Genomic DNA, 23638 nt, shown 5'->3' on the forward strand with positions numbered 1-23638 from the left:
CGAGTCGCGCGCTTCTTCTTTAGTACGAAAAATGTGTTGTGATTTCACGTTACTGCCTCTGCTGGTGGGAATGAGTAATGGCAGTCTATATGTTAAAAAAAAACATCGCTATCGTAAAAATAAAAACAAGAATATGACTATTTTTTCCCCAAAAAGTGCAACTTTTATTTTATTTTGTTAATAGCATTATTATTTATTGTTTTCGTTATTCTGTGTTTTGAGGGATACTTATTTTCGTTTTGAGGGATACATTGTGGTGACGTCAAATATAATAGTAAAACAATATTTGGGACTTTTTAAATACTTTAATGCTGTATGTGTCTATATTAGAAATACTTGTATTGTATTGTATTGTATTCCGTTTAAAAAAAATCTTGAGCAATATCACGTGATCAAGTGGCTTTACGGTACGAGGACATTAAGGAGCCGAGGAATCACGTGACTACATGAGCGGACGTCACATGCTCATTTCTAGTTCCTTGTTGTAACCGACATGCATGCAGGAATTTTGAAGTCCCTCCTGGCTAAACAAACTATATTTCTCCTGTTATGGCTCTTTGCCGCGGGAGAAAAACGTTTAAAGGGGTTCCAGAGGTTTGAGGAAGAGGACAATTCCGCCCGCCACCTTGGTGGTGTGTTTGAGGACCAATGGTTCATTCAGAAACTGGATCACTTCAATGGAGCAGACGACAGGGAGTGGAAACAAGTATGTTGGGTAGTTCTATTGATCTCTATGTGACAACAGGAGATCAATGCATTGAAACCTGTCCAGAGTTATCAGACAGAGCAATTGTCCTTATTACAAATGCATATATGAATATGCATATATATGCAGGGTGTCCCAAAAAATGTAAACAGCTTTTAGCAGCTGATAACTAAATTGTTTGTGGGTTTTTTGCAGATTAATAACATTGAAGTCAGTGATGGCAACCAGACTAAACTTCTAAGAAAGGAAATTGAGGAGGGTTTGAAAAAGCACCACCAACACCAGTTACCATCACCTGAACTAGAGATGACTTTGAAGCTGATGGAAACTGTTCAGAACTTTTCAGCAAAGTCCAAAAAAGTCTGTGCAGTAAGCTTGTCATGAAGAAAAAACTCCCTCCTAAATTTTCTTGGCACTTAAGTTGCGTTTTCATACATCCAGCGGCATTTTAAAATGAAGTTTCTTAATTTAAAGTTACATCTTGCTGCCATCTTTGACTTCAATGTGTTTAATCTGCAGAAAAACACACAAACATTTAAGTTAATAGCTGCTAATGGGTGAATACATTTTTTTTGGAACAGCCTGTATATGTATGTATAAATACGATGCATTGTGGTTCTGTAAACGAGGAGATTGTTGTTAAACTAGGGTTTTAATTCAACACAAAACAAATCACATCTTAATTTAGGGAATTTTGAGGTTATTTCATTAAGCTGATAACATTGAAGTGTCAAAATAGTCATTGCTGTTTTTAATGATTGTCAACACATTAATGCAAAAGCAGAAACCTAGTGTCCATGTTTCTCTTGATGTTTCTTCTTTGTCTCTCTTAGAGGTATTTTGTCAATGAAGACTTCTACCGGCCGGGCGGTCCGGTGTTCCTGATGATCGGAGGCGAGGGCACCGCCAATCCGGCTTGGATGCGATACGGGACCTGGATCACCTACGCTGAGAAACTAGGAGCGCTCTGCTTCATGCTGGAGCATCGCTTCTATGGGAAGAGTCATCCAACTCCGTATGTCTGACCTCCATCAGTTAATGCTGAACTTTATGTGAGGGTGCGTTCAGACCTGTGTTCATCCTCCACAGCTTTCAAGAGGCAGCGATGATGCAGAGAGAAAGACAATCGGACTTCATATATATTCAACAGAAGGAGACAAATAACATATTAATGAATAAATCTGTAGTGTTGCTGGTGTGCAAACAGTTGAATTTTAGCTTTGGAGGCTAAAGTGGAAATACAGTATTTTCCGCACTATAACGCGCACCAGAAACCTTTAATTTTTACAAAAACCAACAGTGCGCCTTATAATCCAGTGTATCTTATTTATGAAAACAGTTTTAAAATAGGCCGTTCATTGAAGGTGCACCTTATAGTGCAGAAAATACTGTAGTGTAACTTCCACTTCCACTATTTCCACTTTTTTTTTTGATAAATCTGTCTTAAAGTGCAGAAAAACCTGCTGTGTTTGTCGCTCTCTAATGTATTTTTTTATTCATTTCTTGATTTTCTTGTCGGACGTGTTATTACAACAGACTTCACACCGTCATCACATGCGAATAATAAAAGGGCCAACGGATAGAAGCCATTAGGCATGTGACTTCTCTCATTGCAATATGTTGTCAACCAATTCATGCATAAAACTTAGCATTTATTTTAATCAGCTGTAAAATAGTTTCCCAAAGGGGATTCGAGAAAATGACTTACAGCACGACTCGTAGAGAACATAACAGACCCTACTGGGGGGATGCAGCTGCTGCACCACTAGGTGGCAGCGCAGCAGCGTTGACAGAACTCCATGTTTCCTCTCTTCCCTCCATGCAGTGACCTCAGCAAAGAAAGCCTGCAGTTCCTCAGCAGTCGCCAGGCCCTGGCTGACCTGGCACACTTCCGCACCGCGATGGCAGAAGCCCGCGGACTGACTAGCAGTAAATGGGTGGCTTTCGGGGGGTCGTACCCGGGGGCCCTCGCTGCCTGGTTCAGGCTGAAGTATCCTCACCTGGTCCACGCCTCCGTGGCCTCCAGCGCGCCTGTTTTTGCCACCGTGGACTTCCCAGGTATGAGGAAACATTGTGTGATATAACAACACACACACACACACACACACACACACACACACACACACACACACACACACACACACACACACACAAACAACACACACACTTTCCGTATTGGTCTACATTCCTATCATATGAATAAAATGCCATTCCTGTTTGGATAATCAGACTATTATGTAGCACTCTATTAAAAAAAGGGAATTTAACATTTAAGTGAGGTTCTTTTTGAAAAATATTTCCTACTGTGAATCCAGTCTTTTTAGGATTTTTTATAGTTTTGGGTTTTTTTAGGTTGTTTTTTTTTTTTTAAGAGTTTGGCAAAGACAAAAGAACATAATTTTGAGCTTGTTTCAAACTCTGGAAAGATCTGTACATTTTTTTTAACATTACAGACTGTAATTTTATTATGTTCCACTTCTACTCTATATTTGCGTGAATCGTGGCTAACAGACACTGAGTAACAAATCTTAAAGCTGATGTTATTTGTTATGACAATCAAATAATTTGGAATATCTAATCATAAGTATGATTAGATTAGATAAACACACATAAAGTCATTAAATAAAGAATTTCTGCATCAGTAAACCAAATCACTTGGTCTCTGTATGTGATTAAATAACTTAGCGGCTTGAGGGTTAAAGGGGACAGTTCCACCAACATTTATGAAGCCTTGACGACAAAATGCTATTGCAGTTGTCTTTTAAACAGGTATAGACGATGGGGATTCATTCTGAGACATAAAAAGAAGCATAATCTACAATTATTCTGTACAGCATGAATGTCATGGTCCAAATCTGAAGATCCCAGCCCAATGTGAAAATATTGTATTCTTCTTATTAGGAAGTAATTTCTTTGATTTTAAAGGCTACATTAAAAAATAATAATAAATACACAAAAAATTACCAAATAATTACAAGTTACAAATAATTTCTCAAATCGCATCGTGTTACGTAGCTGAATGGAATCATTTTGGAGTTGTTGTTTTTTCAGCTGTTGTTTGGTTTTTAGCCCTTTACGCTGCGTTTCCTGCGGAGAGCTGCAGCGTTGGTTTGCTGTGAATCTCCAGATGTGATTTTGTGTTCACCCAGCTCTCCATCGGACTTTGGCGTGACGAGATAATGATAAAAAAATGTCAATTTTTTTCGGGTGAACCGATCCTGTAAGTTAGATCTGCTATCAGAAATGATTGGTAGCTACTGCATAAAGGATAACCTGGTGGTAATGAGTTGTGTGGTTAATCTAGCTTTACATGACACATACATGCATTGATATTTATTTTGCTTGTGGAATCAACATCTCTGAGCTTTAAATTAGAATTTTCTCCACTTTTTCCTGTAACGTTGGGCGTCTTTGTAAGTCAGAGCCCCAGACAGATCAAAGATGATTATCTCTGTCTGTGTTGTGTTTGGCCAGGCCCGTTATTTTCCTCCGGAAGGCTGCAGGCTGGAATCAAGGTCGGAGCAGCTTTGTACACGGATCTGTAGTGTTCCACCCACCCACACACACACACACACACACACACACACACACACACACACACACACACACACACACACACACACACACACACACACACACACACACACACACACACACACACACACACTGTATCTGGAAGACACTATCACACACATTCTGGCCACAATTTGTTTGACTGTCCAAGACAAAGACGCAAAGTTTGGAGTGTGTGTTCATGAAGGAGTGCTAATAGATGCTTTCCCCCTGACTCAGTGGCTGCTTGTTAATGGGATCACTTACAACAAATAAACCAAGCGTTCAGTCGCCAGTAAGAGTTTGGCTTTCACTTCTGGGAAGAAATATTCCAAGATTTTGTAATGTGGAGTTTCCCGTCTGAAAGCCTGCTTTTATAGTGTCATAAACAGTGAAATTCACTTTAATTTTCACCCTCAGAATGACCTTTTCAGACAGATACTTTCCCAACAACTTGAAATGGGCTCATAGGCCGAGTTAAACTGGTTCTGAGCCACTGCCTGAAAATAATCCTGTATATTTAACTCAGGTTTTTTGTGTATTATTATTATTGTGTTTAAGCGTCCACCTCTTCCTCTATTTTTATGTTCTGTCAGAGTATTTAGAGGTTGTTCGAAGTTCGCTGGCCTCAGAGGACCCACAGTGCCCCTTACTGGTCAAACAGGCTTCGGATGCCCTTGTAGAGCTCCTGAAGAACCCCAAAACCTACGACAACATCACCCAAGACTTCAGGTAAAGTGTCTAATCACTCTGACACACATTCAAAAAAAACAAGAATACCAATTTTGGCTTTTTCACTTGATAAATCTAGAGTATATCATTCTAAATGTTTCTGGATCAGAACCAGTGTTATAAGCATTCATTATAAGACATAAGAGCTGATTGTATAAGTGTACTCTCAAGCATCTGACCCATGCAAAATAATCTCACTGGATCTCATTTAAATGATTCTACAGCAGCTTATATGATGAGACAGTTTTCTTGAAGTAATTGAGAGGATAATTAATTTAATTTGTGTTTTTGTAAAGATACAAGATAATGCTGTCTAAACCCCGCGACCCAACTCTAGATAAGCTGAAGAAGATGGATGGATAATCTAATTTAACTTATTTTAGCTATTTTCCTCATCTTGTTCTGAACCAGACTTCACTTTAAACTTGATTTATATCAGAGTTGTGAAATTTATCTGCATTTTCAGTTGAATTTTTTTTTTTTGGAGCTGTTCATCCATCAAAATTGTTTCCTCAACCTCATTTTGCGCGATAACACAGAAAAAAAATAGTTCTGACGTGAAGCTGCTCACGGTAAAGTCTGTGGATTCTTTTAGTCATGGATGGTGATCTCTGAGAGGAAATGACTTTTAACATATTTTTTGTTGTGTGAGCATCAGGAGTGTCATCCGGTTCAGATTTATTCAAGAGACAACACACATCTGAACACTCCTAAAAAGAGGGGATGAATAAACAGCGCGTTTGCTTCGGGCTGGGCTGCAGGCTGAGCTGATGTGACTCAGAGATGAGCGCTGCTCCTCCTGTGACCTGAGATGTGTGTGTTGATAAAACTATGATTGTGTTTTGGGGCAATCACGAGTTTACGTGCGTGACTTTGCTTGTGGTTTGGGAAGATTTATCATCTTACTTGTTCAACTCTTTGCTTTATTCCCTTACTTGCTGGTTATGAGATCAATAATACAGACTCTTCATCTGTCAGTTAAATATGAGTTTATAACCAGCAGCTCCGGCTCGGGTCAAGATTCAATCACAGCAACACAAGATAAAAAATATGTCCATCCATGCGGACCGCTCACCAAATTAAACCTCACATCTCTCATTTCTTCTTGTGTAAGAGTTGCAACTTCCTAGAATTCTGCTGGTTGCTTAGCAACCTAACTTGTCCACAAGCACTTAAATTCCCATGGAGATCAGATGTTGTTGAGACCCAGGCTATCAGTTCCCCTGCTCCCTGTCTTTAAATTAAGCTCATGGGTCACATTTAATCTACATTTAATCCCAATTTCTCACCTCACTGTTACATAATTTCCTTCATGTCATCCCAGTGTGTTCCGTTTAATTCAGTAAATTATTCATGCCACAGCTGCTGCTGGTAGTTTACATTTACATATTCTATATTCTGATATTGGGCAGAAGGGGGCGCTGTTGCGTCACGCCAAGAAGGTTGCAGGTTCAATTCCTCTCCGTGTGGATTCTGACACCTCCACAAACACTGAATAAAAATGTGTTATTCTGCACCGGGAGAGATGAGTTGGAACTTTTGGAACAGAAATCAACACATCAGTCAAAACGATTCATTTTCAGTTGACGCTCAGATGAACAAAGCAAATGTCAAACACGGACATATATTTTTCTCTCCATGTTCACAACCTTCCCTCCCTTTCTCCATCACTGTTCGCCAATTTTTCCCCCCTCCTCCTCCTCTCCATCATCTCCCACACTATCCCCTGGCTTCCTCCTTCCTGTCTTCCTCCGTCCCCCACTCCACCTCCAGGCTGTGCTCCAAACTGCAGATCCAGACGGACGTGGACTTGAGCTATTTCCTGGAAATGCTGGCTGGCAACTTCATGGATGTGGTCCAGTACAATGAAGACAACAGGGAATTTGAGGTGAGAGAAAGAGTAGACCCTTTCCAAGAATGAGGATGATTCAGATTCATTGGTGCCAGCAGATGCTATTTTTAACTCTGATTATCATTAGAAATTAAAACTCAAACATCAGTCTATTAAAAATTTATTCCATACACTCTCATACTCTGAAAAAATCAATCACTACAATCCCTCAAGCTGGTCTGAGAATAGAAATATAACGGGAAGAATTCCAGCTTCAAGGCAGGTTGCAATTTATTTCACCTCCCAGAGGATTTATTCCAACATGGTTCAATAAACTGTTCCAAAAATCTGATGGATTACATATCATATGTGACATGATTTATGCATGTCGAGCAGAGACAGGAGGGATGGAGGTTACGTAGAGCTTTGTGGGTCAGGGGTTGACCTACTATCCGGTCTTGTTTTAGAGGAAGTGGGAGGATAAATAAAGCAAATGAATAAATAAATAAAAATACAAAATAAAGAAACATTTAAAAAAAAAATCAAAATAAGAAGCAAAATATTTAAACAAAACAAAACAAAAGAGAAAAAAATAAAGCAAAAAAAAAAATTTAAAGCCAAAGCAGTTTAACTGAAACAGAAGAAAATGATTTTATCGAAATCAGTTCCTAACTTTAAGAATAATAATCAAATCTAAATCTCCCTGTTCTGTTCTAACATCCATGTTTTCTCGTTATTTCTTACTGTCGCCTTCATTTTTTCCCCTTTTCATGCCGCCTTATTTAGCAGTCACCCCTTTTTCCTGCCCCTCTCCTTTTCCCCCTCTCCGTCCCCCCTGCTGCCTGGAGGAGACGTGAGTCCAGTTACCAATAAGCTGATGTGAAAAAGTAACAAAAGCCTCTGTGGTCTCTGAGGTTTCCTGTCGCCCCCACCCCACCCCACCCCAAATAAAGAGACGCTTACAAAAGAACCGCGAGGGACAGTGTGTCCGCAGCGCCAGCAGCTGCCCCCTCCGATACAAAGAGCCCAGGTTTTAGGTACCGCTGAAGAATTTGGGTAAGAAGTGGGCCTGAGGTGTAACTCAATCAGTCAGAGCCGCGGCTTCACAGTGGAGGGGTTATCAATGGGGGGCTTTATAAAACACACGAAGGCCCTTATGTAACGCCGCAGTTTGGGCATCCAGTGCTCACAGCTCCTCTTTCTACTCGCAAGATGCAAATGGATTCGCAGTCATAGGTCGGTCATTGTTAGCGAGGCCTTCGTCTCACGTAAAGCTGCAGCCCACTGTTGACTCCTGCAGCTCCGACTCTGATACCACATTTGATGTAACACAACGGTAGAAGTGACTCAACATGAGCTGATGATTCCCGTCGGGAGAGTTTTCATCCTGTGTCCGTGGGTCTGGTGACTCTGTTAGGGAAGCCCTTCATTTTGTCCTCCAAGAAAGTTTGCTTGTTGTGTTTGATTATTAATATTGGATGAGATTTTAAATCGGTTTACAATGACTGTCTATCCTTGGCAGAGGAAGGGCGCTGCTGAGTGCTCTCCTCCCTCACCTCTGCCAGTTTCATTTGTTTCACGGAGGTTAAAGGAAGAAAAGAAGGAAAAGTTTTGTCAGAATTTGGTGGTGATCCAGATTCAAGGACTATTTTTAATTACTTTCTTGAGTAATGCTGACGATGCTGACGTCCTCATTAGATCATCCACACGTCACACTCTGGTCTGGATCCAAGTCATATTCTGGATCCGGTGATCCGGAAAGTTTGGAAAATTTTAATTTCAGCCTTCAAGTTGGACCTAGAGATTGTTCAATTTACCAGAATAGTACGTTCATTGTTATATTAGAGCATCAGCAGACTATCAGGACACAGCATGTCGCTACCAGGTGCTAAGGTTTACAGAATGTACCAAAAAAACCTGCTTTTTCAAATTTTATGAAAGGAAATTTTAAGATCTTAGCTTTTTTTTTTTTTTCTGGAGGTTGTTGTGTTTTTTGGTGTATAAATAACTTTTATAATGTGTGCTTTACTGTATAAATGTGTTTCTTTCCTGTTCCTGTACAACCAGTGGGAATACCTTCGCCCTCAGAAACTACTCATAAACGACTAATTTCCATTTTAGTGGGAGGAAATGTTAAATATAAAATTTGGATGCATCAGTCGCATCACTTCCCTGACTTTTCTTCTGTTTGGGGGGGGGTGTTCTGTACATTTAGGGTGTGAAAGACACCGGCATCACCATCCAGGTGCTGTGTGGGATGATGGCTGACCCCTCCCTGGGGGACCCGTACGCCCGCTATGCTGCCGTGGCTCGTCTCATGTTGGAAGCCTTTTCTATAGAATGTCTGAACGTCAACTTCAGCAGCTTCCAGAGAGATACGGCGAACACGTCCTGGGAAGGACCATCTTCGATGGGAGGTGGGTAAGAAATGAAGGTCAAGCGACACGCTCGTGTCTCAAATGACGCGTATGTGGAGCAGCTCGTATCTCGAGGTTCTACTGTGCTGCTTTTTTTGTTGGTTTGTTTGTCAGATGGTGTGTTTTTGTTCTCGTAGCAAACAATAACTGGCATTTTGATGTCACACTGACATTTTCCACTGCTGTACAGTAATTATACACGAGCAACAACAAACGTGTCCGTCACCGGGAGCCTCAAGAGACAGAAATGTCCCACAGCCACAGGAGTGGAGTGTGGGATGTAGTTACAAGCTTTATGCTGCAAACTCATTTTGGGTTTTTTTGCTTCCAATTAGATTTTTTTTTTTTTTTTTTTTTTTTAGAAAGGAGGTAAACAAAAGTAGCTTCATTTCAAAGAAGAGTTCATCCAAGAATGAGAGTTCAGTCGTCATCTTCCTCCTGCTTTGCAGATGAAGGCTGAGTGAAGTTTCGAAACACGGAACGTTTCAAATCATCGTCATAACATCCACCTAAAGGTCGGAGACTTAACCTGAATATAAAAACAACCAAAAACAGCTTGTTTGCAGTAACTCACGTATGTTGTGTGAGTTATAGCTCCCAGGTCAAAGGTCATTGCTGAGGCATGCAGAAATAGCCGGTTCTCATTGCTCTCGCGAGATGGCGCAAGCACACAGTTTAGATCGCGCATTTCATGCTAACATTTTTATTATTTATTTTCTAAATAATATTTTATATCTATAGATATATATAGATAGATGCATACAGACATACAGTGCGCATTTGCCAATCAACGCTCACGACTTCACCTCATTGCGGATTTTTGATAGCCAGTCACATGATACCGTACACGCATTCTATTGGCTGACGGCATCCAGAAGTGCGCTCCGTTCCGTGAGTCTCGGACTTCCGTGAGACACAAAAGTGCTTTAAAGAGTCTATCAGAGTGTGGGAAAAGGTAATGCAGATAGAAGGTGGTTTAGTATCAGTATGGGGAGGGTGCATAAATGTTTAAATTATGATAAATAATAAGATAAATACTTTGTCGCTCTATCGCGGAACTGGTTAATCGCGTGTGGTTCCTGGAAGGCATTAACCGTGAGGAACGAGGGCGGACTGTATTAGCCGAGAGGCCGAGAGGCTAAAGCGTTAGCATGAAATGATGTCTTTTCAAAGCAGCTCGCGGCCTCTGGAGGCCTCTGGCCTTCTCCAAGCATAAAGTAGGAGTTGGAGGAAGTTCCTTTCTGTTTGATGGCTTTGATTGCTTTGCTTTTTTCAAACAAGTCCACATCTTCCTCCAGTTGCCAAGGACAACAAGATGCTGCTTTACTGTGAACCTCCGAAAAGGCGCTGACTTTCAGGACGAGCAGATAATGAATTTTCTTTTAGGAATGAGCAGCTCCTTTCAGCGCTAGATGTCTCTGACGGTTCTGTCGGGCAGATGTTGTTGAACTCCCCCCTCCAGAGGAAACGCAGATCAAGGCCGTGTTGGTTTTTTTCGTTGTGTTGTGTCTTCGCTGGAAAGCAGCTTCACATGTTGTACCTTTTGCCCCAGGCTGTGGTTACTATTCCCGCTCCTGTTTCATGAGCGGGAGGGGTCGCTGGAATAGGAAGTGGTGTCTTAGAAAGCCGCAGGGATGTGTCTTCAGAAACTCCCCCTCCACCTCATGTGGGTTTTGTTATTCAGCTCCAATTAAAAGAGGAAAAGGGTCACTAAAGGTCACCCGGCCTCACCGGCAGAGTGGATTTATACCAACCACAGCTGAACACGTGACCGCTGGTAAATTTTGTAAATGTGTTTTATCAGAGAGACAGTGGCTCTACCAGACCTGCTCTGAATTTGGATTCTACCAAACCACCGACTCGCCCAACCAACCTTTCAGCGGCTTCCCCCTTCAGTGAGTACACTAATCTGCCCACAGGGCGACGGATATTTACTCTTCTTGCTCCGGACGGTTTATTTTCATCCATATTCACTCCGTTTTGTTAATCCGTCTCCTCTCTTGCAGGTATTTTTTGACACAGTGTGCAGAGTTCTTCAACATCAGTGCTGAGCTGCTGGACGAAACCGTGGAAGAGACCAACGAGTATTACAGCGGCTACGACATCCACTCCACCAGAATAGTGTTTCCTAATGGCTCCATCGACCCCTGGCACGCCTTAGGAATCACCATGGACATCACACCCAACCTCCCTGCTGTTTTCATCAAAGGTAAGGTGGCACACACCTGAGGAATGTGTGGCGTGAGCGTCCTGAGCCACGTGGAAACATCCTGTGGAACTTATGCGCACAAAATATACCCGGTTTGGTCAGCCTATAATTAGATTTTAGCTGCTAAAATAATCCCTTAAACCTCCAATAAAAAGTGAATGGTGATTTGGAGTCCAAAATTGATCGGTATTCACATTGCAAGCCTAATTTTTTTTTTTTTTTAAATAACAGTATTGAAGATCTGCAAATGAAACAAATCCAACTTGCTCATATGGGAATGGAAAAAATAAAAGTAATAAAAATCTTTTAATTTATAAAAACGTCCCCAGTTGTTCTACTGATGGTTTGTGTTCAGTGTTTATTCTGAGTTGTGGTCCAGAAAGTAAATCTGAGGGACAGATGGAGGAGTGGGTGGAACGCATTCCAACATCCCACTCCTCACTTTGTTTGTGGAAGGGGTAAAAAGCACACGTGAAACATGTGACTTTAACACGTCTGCTCTCATGTACAGCAGTTATAGCTGGAGCAGTTATAGCTGTGGTTATAGCAGGTGTCTCCCAGACACATCTCTGACCACATGTCATCTTTAGAAACATTTTGAATTACTGTGTTTCCAAATATACTCATTAAATCTGGTTTGTGGTTGTTTTATAGTGCAGAAGTCAGCGTCGAACAATAGCTCGTTGTCAAAACTTGGTTTATTGGATGGAAAATTGTTCTTATCACCCATAAAATGTGATTGGCAATGTGTTTCTCTCCCAAATGTTTTGTTTGTTTGTTTTTCCTCTTATCCAGGAACAGCCCATTGTGCCGACATGTACCCCGCCAGGAGCCAGGATCTCCCACAGCTCACTCTGGCCCGCGAACGCATCTTCACTCTTCTGCAGCAGTGGTTGAAGCAGTGACCCTGCAGCCGGTCGGGCCAAATGGTCACTTAGCGACATCATTGAGTGTGCTTATTATATTTTACTGCCACATTTATGAAATCTTTAAATAAATAAAAAAGCACTTTACTCAGTTCAGGTACCTTAAACAGCTGAAATCATTGTTTGAGCTGATGAATAAATATGATTTATATGAGTTCAGGTACTTTTTTTTCCTCTGAATTTTCTGTTTGATTCTGAGTTTATAATGAAATATAATGAACGATTGAAACTGCCCTATAGAGATTTTATGGGCTCAGAAAGCCTGGGTAAAATAAACTTCACCTTAAATGAATTATTTCAAGTCATTAGACTCATTTTCCACTCTTAACTGACAACTAAAAGGTAGAATGTTCAAGACAAGAACAATACATGTAATCTTTTTCATTGTTGAGGTTTTTTTTGTCTGTTAAATTAAGAATTTCATCATTTACAATTCAATTCAATTGTATGGAGCAATCTGCAGTCAACCCTTTGACAAATAACTTAATCTTTTCATGCCAACTTTTGGAAATGTGAAGAATTTTCTGAACAAAAGTTATCAGTAGGTTCATCAGAATCGTAACTACACACATTTCCAAATCTTTGTAGCACTGGATGGTGTTTAAACAGGCAGGCCGTGAGAAAAAAAGACAAAACTTTTCAACTGGAAATTTGCTAAGACGTTTTCAATTCAGGGTTTTACATGAGAGATGTTTTACACAAACATGCACACATCCGGTTCTGCTCAGCACAAGCGTGGTCTTGTTTGATGATAAGAGCGTGTGATGCAAATGTTGTAATGGCTGCACAACAGGAGCATGATGATATCGTTACAGGATCCAGGGATGGGATAAAGGGCACACACAGAACTTCTGGAGTTGCCGTACGCAGCTGTGTGTTCATGCACTACTTCCTCGAAACACCATGACACCCACATCCCTCTTGTTCCACTGTTTATTTTCAAAACAGGCCTCAGCTGGACGTGCATGTCAGCTCATTTGACCAATAAAGCAAGGAGACACAAACCACAAACCCTGTCCTGATGTCAATCCTGCTCTAAATGAAGCCCGGTCCACTTTGGGTGCCCCATGCCGTGTGTTCTTATTCAGTCAGAGGTCGTGTGAAACTATTCAGGTTTAGGTCATGCAGTAATGTATAGTTCTATCACAATCCAGTCATTGTTAAGACAAACATTTACAATGGATTTAATCGTAATTGCTCGTACATTCTTATTCCCTCCCCTGTAATTCAAACCTCATTGCACCCATTCGTAATCCTCCCGTTGGCTGCAGAAAGGTCGTAATTGAGACTTGGTCATTTTCAGGTGTGTGTTTGTGTCCAAATCACCTGGTCCTTTGTAAAAATGGTCTTCAATTTTTTTCTAACTATCCCAGATTTTACATCTAGAGCTTTATAAATGTAAATAAAATAAAGGTACTTAAATGTGTGAGACTTGGCTGATGTCACTGCTCTGTTTTCCTGTTCTTATGTGACTGCATGAATTGCAGGGTATTGGTGCTCTAAAGCAAAATTTCATGGACTATAATAAAACAAATATAACTGTATATTACATCTTGTAAAACACAACTCCAGTATTTCCTTCTTGCTGTAAACACGCGTGTAAAGTTACCTGAAATTGGCACACACTTACCGGAAGTGACTGAATTTCGTTTGGCTATTTCTGATGAAAATATTTGCTAATAAAAAGAAAATTACACGAAAACGTGTTTCAACGTGAAATCATGGGTCACATGAATCTGTAATCGTTCGCTAATCAACGAGTGAGATCTGTAGTTTTATTTTATTTTGAAAATCAAACGGAAACTCAAGTTGTGTTTGAAACTGTGGGAATTTACCACATGCTCGGTTGTTTGGTTCGCAGGCGGAGCACAATCCGATAGTTACAGCCAAGAGACGGCAGAGGAGCTGAGCTCACTTTCACGGGGATTTAGAGGAATTTTCTTTTTTTTTAATTGCGGACGAAACGTTTGTTGTCGCTGGAATCGCTGAGGAAAGAGGAATAACAAGTAAAATTCACCTGCGGGACAAACGAACCAAGCGTCATCCGGTGGAAGGTAAGGACTGGCGTCTGAACGTTACTTTTTTTTAATGGGGTATCAATTATTTTAATATAAGGTGTTTAGCATCATCTAATAGAAACGGAAAATTCACGTAAAATTAGCACAACTACTAATACAGTAATTCCTTCAGGTGGATTTTAACACATTGAATTTTACTATGAACAAATTTCCCTAAACGCCCCACAGAAACACTGATTTTAATTGTTGGGGCTTTGATCCACTTCACGTCCCACCGAGAGTCGAGTTATTTTCATTTTCACACATGACTTAGTAAAAACTGCTCTATTATTAGTCTCGAAATCTACTATATTCAATTCAAAACAAAAAAGTGCATTCATTCAGAAGCATATTTGAATAATGTGTTCTTTTTTTTTAATATATTAGAATGGATCCTCCTTAAACTCTGTATAATCACAGCCATATTTTGACTGCTGCCAAGGATGTTTTGTCATTTGTTATTTTTTGTATGGGATGCATGTTGATGGAATTTGTGTGGAAGCTGAGCCAAAACAATAAAGCAAACTGAGATCAACCTGATTTTCTTTAACATTACAATATGTGTGAATCTAAATAAAAACAAAAGGCGCATTAAATACTGTTATTTATGGGAGCATCCAGTAAATATTGTCATTTTAGTTTTTAAATAAGTGTTTTTTGGTTTCCTTTTCCACTGCTGGAGAACAATCTGAAAGATTATCAATAAATCTAACTGGAATGTCACCTAGTAAAGCACGTAAGTTCACTGGGGACCAGCTTTCCAATTCCTATTCAATTCATTTAAACTTTATCCACAATTTTTTTTAAAAGTGGAAAAAATAAAATAAGTGAAAAATAAAAACCCTGGACCAGCTCTTTGATTCAAATATGGATGATTCTAGAATCAACTTCCCACCAAGTATAGTGGAAATCATTTAAGTCCATTTTGTGTAGTCCTGGTTAAAATAAACTCACTCACTAGTATTTACATGGATGATCATAGATGCAGTACCTCCAAATGATTGGGGTGGTTTACTTCAGTGGGTGGGCTCTGAAAGATTTAATTTAGTCTAAAATTAAAATGAGAATAAATAATGGTTAGACAGTAATATTTAGACTGAGTGAGTAAGAGTTACTCAGTCCAGCCGCGCTGGATAAACGCTTCTGTTGCTCATAGGTGCATAATTGTGGTTGACCATGATGAGTCATGTGAAAAGGATACTGGACCGTGTTTTTAAGGGAAAGTCAAGGGTCACGTTTTCAGTCGTCTTTCACTCATTGATGATCCGGAGAGGAATAAATACTCAATATTTCTCCTCTCTTTGTTCCTTCTTAGTCGTGTGTGTAAACATGAAGCGTCATTCATTGTTGAGCCTGTTGGCGTTGGTGATCTGTTACGGCCACGAGAACGCCTTGTCCCAGCCTCCCTCCTACGGCGAACGCGGCTCCGATCTCGGCATACAGGTGTTCCAGCAGGTGGCCCGCTCCAAACCCCTTGAAAATGTGGTCCTGTCACCCCATGGGGTAGCTTCCATCCTTGGCATGCTACTTCCTGGAGCCCACGGAGAGACTCGGAAGCAAGTCCTCAGCGCTCTGCGCTACAAGAAGAATGGTGAGGTGGCTTTTGGGATGTGGAATACTCCAGTTTGACTATCTCTGTTTGTTCCTTGAAGTCCTGACTCGCATTAATTCCGTTGACTTGTTCTGCACAGGTCCGTATAAGATGCTGAAGAAGCTGCACAAGATGTTGACGGCTAAATCCAACCAGGATGCCGTGCTGATCGCCAACGCCATGTTCGCCCAGAAGGGCTTCCCCATGGAGGAGGCCTTTGTAGCCGCCAACAAAGCTAATTTCCAGTGTGAGAGCAGGAACCTGGACTTCACCAACCCGGATGGGGCGGCAGATGAGATCAACCAGTGGATCAGCAATAAGACCAAAGGTAGGGCTCGCGGGTGCGAACACAAAGGCAGGCGTGAGCGTGCATTTTTCTGTTTGAACACACCAGATAGACGTCGTCACAAACTGTCCCTGAACTCTTCTGCCGTATGAAACCTGTTAGCGGCGGTCTTTAAGGCGTTCTGTGAAGAAAAATACATTTTACAGGTGTCTATATATACATGGTGGTCCTCCCTAACCCTACCAACTCCTAGAATCTGGTAAACAAACGCTTCTTGTGTCAAAAAATATTTTGAATCTTTCTGGAATCTTTGGCTCGACAGCATCAAAATGATCCGTTTTGCCACAGCTCCCATAACGATGTGACAACGGGAGTGATTGGCGGAGTGATTGACCTATCATGAGCCATATTTGATTGATTGACGTGGTCATCCTCCGGGTGGAGTTTGTATTCAGGCTAAGGTAGCAGTGTGCGGCTCAGAGTTCGACACCGAAAGTTCATCACAAGCTGTTGAAGTCAACTAGCATTTGGCTAACCAGTTAGCTCCGCTTCAATCAGTTGTGTGCGTGTGTGTGTGTGTGTGTGTCTGCGTAAGGCGCATCCTTATCGTCATAGCGAACACACAACCAGTTTCATAGCAAATGAAGACGCTACTAAATCGGAACTTTTGTCTGTTTTTGATCGATCAAAGCAGCTTTATCTATTCTAAGAGGTCTGAGAGCTGCGTGTATCCATAGCGACGACACCGCTCATTAACAAACAGCCTCAGCTTTTATTTACAGCCTAACTGATATTCACCGGTTCCGTTCGACTGGCATAAACCCTGCATGTGAAATAATCCAGGCAGAAATCAAGAGGAGAATTTTTATCACTCAATCCCAGCTTTGTGAGAGAAAAAGAGTGGAAGGGGTTAACGCAAAAGTTCACACATGGAGACACACACACACACACACACACACACACACACACACACACACACACACACACACAGCACGTTATTATCTTATTTACAGTTGCTTATGAGTATGAGTAAAATGCTATATTGATACGTACTTTATTGATTGCGAGGGGCAAAAATCACAGCAAAAAAAACCACAGCGAATGTCAGAATAAGGAGAATTTAACAAAGAAAAAACTAAAAAGAAATAGTAATAAATAGAGAAAAGAGAATAAGAATGTATACACAGTTATGTACAGTGTTTAGCGTCCTCGCTTCCGTTCGTCCATGTGTTTTATTCCACGAATCCTTGGAGATGTTTACTGGTCTCAGTTTGATCAGACGTCTCGTGTTTATACAATGAGCTACAAGTGACATTCAGCTGACTGTGAAAAATGAGAGAAAAGTACGGAGTAATGAAGTTACGAAAGTTTAAAAACTCTGGACTAAGTGCCAGCGGATGGTAGCACGCATATTCACATTAATCAATATTCAATCAAAGATTTCGAGGACCTGAATCAGTTTGGGGCAAGACATTTCAATTACAGTGTAGTTGGACATGTGGCAGCTGGATGACGTTAATTATAAAAAGCACAATATGAGACCTTTGAGCAGCCCATTCTGACTGAAACGTGCCCCCCTTCTGCGGACCTATCCAGGTCACATCCCCAGCTTGATCAAAGCAGACATGCTGGAGTCGCCTCTGACTCGTCTGGTCGCCGTCAACTCCATCTACTTCAAAGGTTTGTGGACGTCCCGCTTCCAGCCCGAGAACACCAAGATGAGACCCTTCAACGGCGGCAACGGAGACGTCTATAAAGTTCCCATGATGTCCCAGCTGTCCGTCTTCAACACCGGTGAGCCGTTGTCGCCGGTGGCCGTCTGCGTGACGCCAAGCGTTGCAATACTTCTTATATTTCACAGCAGAACGACGTTTTAAGTTCTTTAGTGCCAGCAGATGATTACAGCTTCAATCCAAACGTGGGGGCGGCTGATCAAAGTTTGTACAAATGACACATAATGGGCCTTCCAGCAGCAGCTGTTCCACTCCAGTCCCACTATTTGATGTACAGGAGAGTTGTTGATAAAGCTGTTTTTTTACTCGACTTTATTTATTTTTTTCCCGCGTTTCTCTTCCGTTCGTTTGCTCCTACATTCATAATTTTGGGGCCTTCATGCCACATATTATTTCACACAGGACATTATTTAGTCCTGTGTGAAATAATATGATCTACCAGTCAGTCTTCTATATTTAGAGGGGTTGTCAGAGTTGGGTTAGCCTGAAACCAGGCGGTTCGTGTTCCTCCGTCAGCAGTGTGTTGACTTCACTCTACATAGTTTCTTGATTAGATTTTTGTCCTCAAATGATAAATTTCTCCCACGATGAGTAAACACATTAAACAACAGCTGTAAATAACTTGGCGATGGCTGCATGCAGTAATGTTCTCTCTCTCCCGCTGGTCGGCTGAACGGTTTCAGAACAAAGTGTTCCGTGAGCAGGTTAATAGTCACGTCAAATTCCACATTCAAACTGCGCGTTTTCTCTTTCTCATTTTCTTGTTTCATGCCTTTCAGTTTGAAGGTATGGGTGTAAGATTTGTGGTGGCATCCTGTCGCTTCGTTATCAGTTGTATGGTTATTTTCATGATTGTCTAAAATTGTCATTACAGTTCCCCCAGAGTCCAAAGTGGCACCTTCACATTGCTTCCAAATTCCTTTTCTATCCAACACTCCAAATCCCAAAGGCTTGTCTTCACATCTAGAGTTAGAATTGACAAAGAAAAGCAGCACTTAAGAAGTTGGAACCAGCAAATAAGTGATGTTTTGCTTTGAAAAATGAATGAAAGTATAAAATAATTATCAAAAATGTGCATATTAATTTGTTTTCATTTTCTAATAGACTAATTCTAGCAGCTCTACTCATCATGTAATTTCGGTAGTTGTGTAAAATGAAGAGAAGTACTGAGGAGCTTTAAAAAAAACAGCAAGTTTCATGTTTTACTAGATGTAGTCTGACTAAATGAATTGTTGTGTGATTTCAAAAATAGTCTAATTTCCTTGTTTAATGATTTAACACTTCCATTCCAATTCATCCAGAATTTCCAAGCTCCTTTTTTTGAGTTTTCTTAAAATATTTCATGGAAAAAACGTTCATGCCAAAAATGAAAATCTCAACTCCAGATAAAATCCTAATACAAGTTCTGCCCTTGGAGCTAAATTTCATCATTAGACAGTGTTACCGTTAGTATAAAACCATGTTTGAAGGAAAAGAAGCTCTAACATGTATCAAAGGTTCCACATGAACAGGGACCTCCTGCAGGAGCTGCGGGGAATGACCCAGAAGTTTCAGGGAAAGAGGGTTATTTCAAACTGTTTGCATCATTACTGGGATGTGTGTCGTCTCTCAAAGGAGAGAGAGACACGTAGAGTTTTACACATTTGTGAATAGAAAAGCCTTTAACGTAAAGGTCAGTAGTTTTTTTAAGGAAGCTTCTTTTGTTGAGGTGAAAAGAAAGAAAAACTTGTCCCACAGTCAGCCATTCTTAAAAGGATTAGCGTACAAAAAGGAGGGTGGAGGACGAAAACGAACGACTCCTCCGACTCTGTGAATGTAGGGATGACTCAGCCGTCGCCATGACGAGTGAAATCTTTAACCCTTGACCTCCTGCTTCCTGCCAGGCGTGGCCACCACGCCCCAGGGCCTGAAGTACAAGGTGATCGAGCTGCCCTACGAGGGCAACGCCATCAGCATGCTGATCGTCCTGCCTTACGAAGAGGACACGCCTCTGGCCCGCCTCATCCCTCACATCAGCACCGCCACCGTCCAGAGCTGGACCCGACTGATGCACATGAGAAAAGTCCGCCTGTTCATCCCCAAGTGAGACACACACGTGTAGCAGCGTCAGACCTAAAGCGACTCTGACTGACGGTAACCCGTTTGTGTGTGTGTGTGTGTGTGTGTGTGTGTGTGTGTGTGTGTATAGGTTTACTGCTGATGCTGAGGTGGATCTGAAAGCCCCCCTACTAGCGCTGGGAATAACAGACATGTTCAGTGCGGATGAAGCTGACTTCATGCACCTCAGTGAGTGAAACCGCAGTCAGTCCAAACCTAAAAGTGACTCGATGCCTCGGTGAATTCACCACAGGTTTACTGCCGTGTGAGGAAGGCTTGAAAATATAGCAGAAGATGGAGAGTGTATCAGATCCTCATCTGTCTGTGTGATGGAATGGAGGGACGTCTTAATGAAGTGCTCTAGCGCCATCATGTGGTTTTTTTATTGTGTGGCAGCTCTGTGGTGTAATATAATACTACAGTCAAAAAAATCAAACTACAGCCATGCTATCACGTGCTATCACACGGTGGTTGTTCCCTCAGGTGCTATGCCGGTGCACGTTTCCAAGGCTCTCCAGAAAGCCAAAATCGAGGTGAATGAAGATGGAACGAAAGCATCAGCTGCCACGAGTGAGTGTTTGTCTGGGACTGAAGTGTCCGATTGTGATTGTGTACTTCAAGTACCTGGAGGAATCATCTGTGTTCAATGTGTTTGCTTTTGTGTTTAGCTGCCATTCTGATGGCCCGGTCTTCTCCCCCATGGGTTACAGTGGACAGACCCTTCCTCTTCCTCATCAGACATAATCCAACAGGTACAGTGTAATCTCTCCCCATTAAGGATGCAGGCGTATATAATATACAGAAGTACCTTGAGATACAAGCAGAGATACTATTAACCGGTAGTTGGCGGATGGATACAACATCAGTGAGACCGTATCTCGTTCTTTACCACGTGTTGGCGGATGGATACAACATCAGTGAGACCCTATCTCGTTCTTTACCGCGTGTTGGCGGATGGATACGACATCAGTGAGACCGGATCTTGTTCTCGTTGGTGGAGTAAAGACGTAGCTCGTGTGTTCTGATGACTTTTGCGTTTCTTTTCATTCCAAATTCATTGTTTACGTAACTTATATATAATTAATTATACACAGGTAAAGTCTGCATGTCTATTGGTTGATAAAAATATTGTTTTGTTTTTTTGTTTTTTCATAATTTAAGGGATTTGGGGATTTTTTACAATGCTGGAATGGATTTTAAATGTTATTTTAAAATGGGAAAATTTGCTAGATTTAAGAGCTCAGACATTTAATTTAGCCCTGTTTTCATTTTGCAATGTTAAAGAAAAAAGTTTTTTCTTTTAAAAGTCCTGGATCTCCCTGCTTGTCCCCAGGTACCGTTCTCTTCATGGGCCAAATCAACCAGCCTTGAGCCCAGCCATCACCCCCCAGCTGTGGGACTGTAGCACCGAGATAACCGGCACCAGCAAGGCTGCCACTCTGCCACACACACATTCACACGTAAACACACTGACATGCACACACATAAACTTTGCTGTAGATTATATAGTGTGGACGTAAGTTAATTTTAAAATCTTGCTTTTTATGTTACCCATTCTCTGTTGTTTTGCAGACTAGAGTTTCCTGCTGTCTTAATTTTACGTTTACTTTCCTGATTTATATGGGGATTTTTTGTTGTTTTTTTTACATTTTTAAAAGACTTTGAATGTCGATTGTGTATTATCAATATTGGAGTGAGATCATTTTTGTTCATTTCAGTGTTTCAGTTTAAAAGTTTTCCATCTTCAGTCCAGCCACTCCAAACTGAAGTTTCACGTCTGAGTTCTGAATGCGCCACACGTTTTTGAACTTCATTCATTCATCCGTTCGTTTCCCTCAATGAGGAAGTTTTCTGTTATCATACTTGCTTCATATTTGATCAAATAAATACACATATTTATAACATCACTGACTTTGCTGTAGTTGTTTTGTTGTTAATAATTGTAGTTCGTGCAAGGGAATGTTTTTCATTTTCATGGCCCAAAATGGAGGAGTGACAATTTAGAAAAATTCCTGCAAAAAAAGAATTTATAAAAAGCAATATTTATGCATTACCATGGACTGGATGTTATTATCCGGCTACAAAACAAGAGCGAAAAAAATGCTAATATCAGCCTGCTGGTGTGGCAAAGTGGCAAACTTTTTTAAAATTTTATTTTGTAGCACGAACAGCACGTCCAGTTTCATAAACCGAGACTTTTTCATTTGTTTTCTGGTGATTTTATTTTGAAAAACTTTTTTTTTATTAAGCGTTTCTCCTCCCTTTGTTGGCCACTAAAAGCAAAATGTCTTTTTTTTTTTCAATTTTGATGCTTGTATTTTCAAATGAGAGTAGGTCACAACTACTTGTTTGAATTTGCGGGTGCTGTTGCAGCCGTAATGGGTCAGCATCTTCGGTTGCCATGGGTAACCCCTGTCCTAAAAGCCATCAAAGTCTCCTGTGATGTAAAGTGGATATATTAGAGTGGATTTAAAAGACAGAGACAAGTCTTTTATTGCAAACCTTTACTGATCACGTTACAATCTGTTGTTTAGGTAAGGTGGGTACCGTCTATGCAGCCAATGACATTCGGAAATCCTAAAAGAATTTGAAGTTACCAATCACATTCTGAGTTTGCAGCACAATGTCATTAACAGAATATAATTCAAATGAATTGATCAGATTTCTACATCATTCACCTGCAATCCAGTGGAACTCCTCCTTGATGATTCTGCCGGGTTTATCTCCAGGGAAATAGAAAAACTGGGGTAAAAAGTGTTTCAAAGAGATTCACACTGATTATTTCCCACATTTTATAGAAAACTATGTTTGGAAAGAAAAAAAAAACTGAACGCAGCGCTACACACAATATCTGCTGGGATGTGAGAGCATGACTGATTTGTTATGCTGCAGATGTGAGGATGGATTAGTCATAAAGATAACTCTGATATGACGGGACATCTGAAAGCAATACAATAATATTTAATTCTCCGTGAATTCATGCTGAACCTCCATCAATGGGATCCTCATCAAATGGACGTGCCATGTTTGTATCTGAAATACCTCTAAAACACTTGTTTTTTTAAAAATCCGAACCACGGTAAAACTCTGAAATGAAACGGCGCGAGCGGCTTTGAAAGAGGGCGGAGTCAGAAGGACTTATGGGTTTATGGAGTAAAACCTGCTCCCGACCGGGTTAGCTCCAGAGAGTCTGTTGCTATGGTAACAAACAGAAGTTAAGTAACCTCTCTTTGTGAAACCAGAAAACCCCAGGTTTTTCTCATTTCTGGGTTAACATAGCCAGGGTTTAACTAAACCTGCTTCGTGAAATGGACCCTGTGTGTGTGTGTGTGTGTGTGTGTGTGTGTGTGTGTGTGTGTGTGTGTGTGTGTGTGTGTGTGTCAAAATCACCTGATCATTTGTAAAGTGGTCCTAAATTCTTTGGAACTCTCCCAGATTTAACTTCTGGAGGTTTTTAAATACATATAAAATAAAATAAAGGCACTTCGGTTAATTGGAACT

The 23638-nt window shown here is 40.9% G+C and overlaps 2 protein-coding genes across 2 annotated transcripts; both read left to right on the plus strand.

Annotated features, from left to right (window-relative positions):
- The first annotated feature begins 461 nt into the window (after positions 1-461).
- On the plus strand, positions 462-12527 carry prss59 (serine protease 59, putative). The gene is made up of 9 exons (XM_068317096.1): positions 462-706; positions 1540-1721; positions 2532-2764; positions 4855-4990; positions 6764-6878; positions 9037-9238; positions 11043-11133; positions 11245-11447; positions 12243-12527. Exons 1-9 carry the CDS (start codon positions 494-496, stop codon positions 12350-12352), a joined length of 1485 nt encoding a protein of 494 aa, XP_068173197.1. The 5' UTR covers positions 462-493; the 3' UTR covers positions 12353-12527.
- A 1717-nt stretch (positions 12528-14244) lies between these two features.
- On the plus strand, positions 14245-22048 carry serpine2 (serpin peptidase inhibitor, clade E (nexin, plasminogen activator inhibitor type 1), member 2). The gene is made up of 9 exons (XM_068318102.1): positions 14245-14427; positions 15746-16021; positions 16122-16349; positions 17904-18101; positions 19924-20122; positions 20229-20326; positions 20621-20707; positions 20806-20889; positions 21471-22048. The coding sequence occupies exons 2-9, from the start codon at positions 15760-15762 to the stop codon at positions 21506-21508; spliced, it is 1194 nt and encodes a 397-aa protein (XP_068174203.1). The 5' UTR covers positions 14245-14427; positions 15746-15759; the 3' UTR covers positions 21509-22048.
- Positions 22049-23638: the final 1590 nt, after the last annotated feature.

The sequence above is a fragment of the Antennarius striatus genome, chromosome 6 (genome assembly GCF_040054535.1).
Source record: "Antennarius striatus isolate MH-2024 chromosome 6, ASM4005453v1, whole genome shotgun sequence".
NCBI lineage: Eukaryota > Metazoa > Chordata > Actinopteri > Lophiiformes > Antennariidae > Antennarius > Antennarius striatus.

Coding starts and splice junctions, on each gene's coding strand:
- prss59 (XM_068317096.1), top strand. CDS start 494: ATGCATGCAGGAATTTTGAAGTCCCTCCTGGCTAAACAAACTATATTT. Junction 2,765..4,854: donor TGCCACCGTGGACTTCCCAG/GTATGAGGAAAC, acceptor ATGTTCTGTCAG/AGTATTTAGAGGTTGTTCGA. Junction 11,134..11,244: donor TTCAGCGGCTTCCCCCTTCA/GTGAGTACACTA, acceptor CCTCTCTTGCAG/GTATTTTTTGACACAGTGTG.
- serpine2 (XM_068318102.1), top strand. CDS start 15,760: ATGAAGCGTCATTCATTGTTGAGCCTGTTGGCGTTGGTGATCTGTTAC. Junction 18,102..19,923: donor GCTGTCCGTCTTCAACACCG/GTGAGCCGTTGT, acceptor GCTTCCTGCCAG/GCGTGGCCACCACGCCCCAG. Junction 20,890..21,470: donor CATCAGACATAATCCAACAG/GTACAGTGTAAT, acceptor GCTTGTCCCCAG/GTACCGTTCTCTTCATGGGC.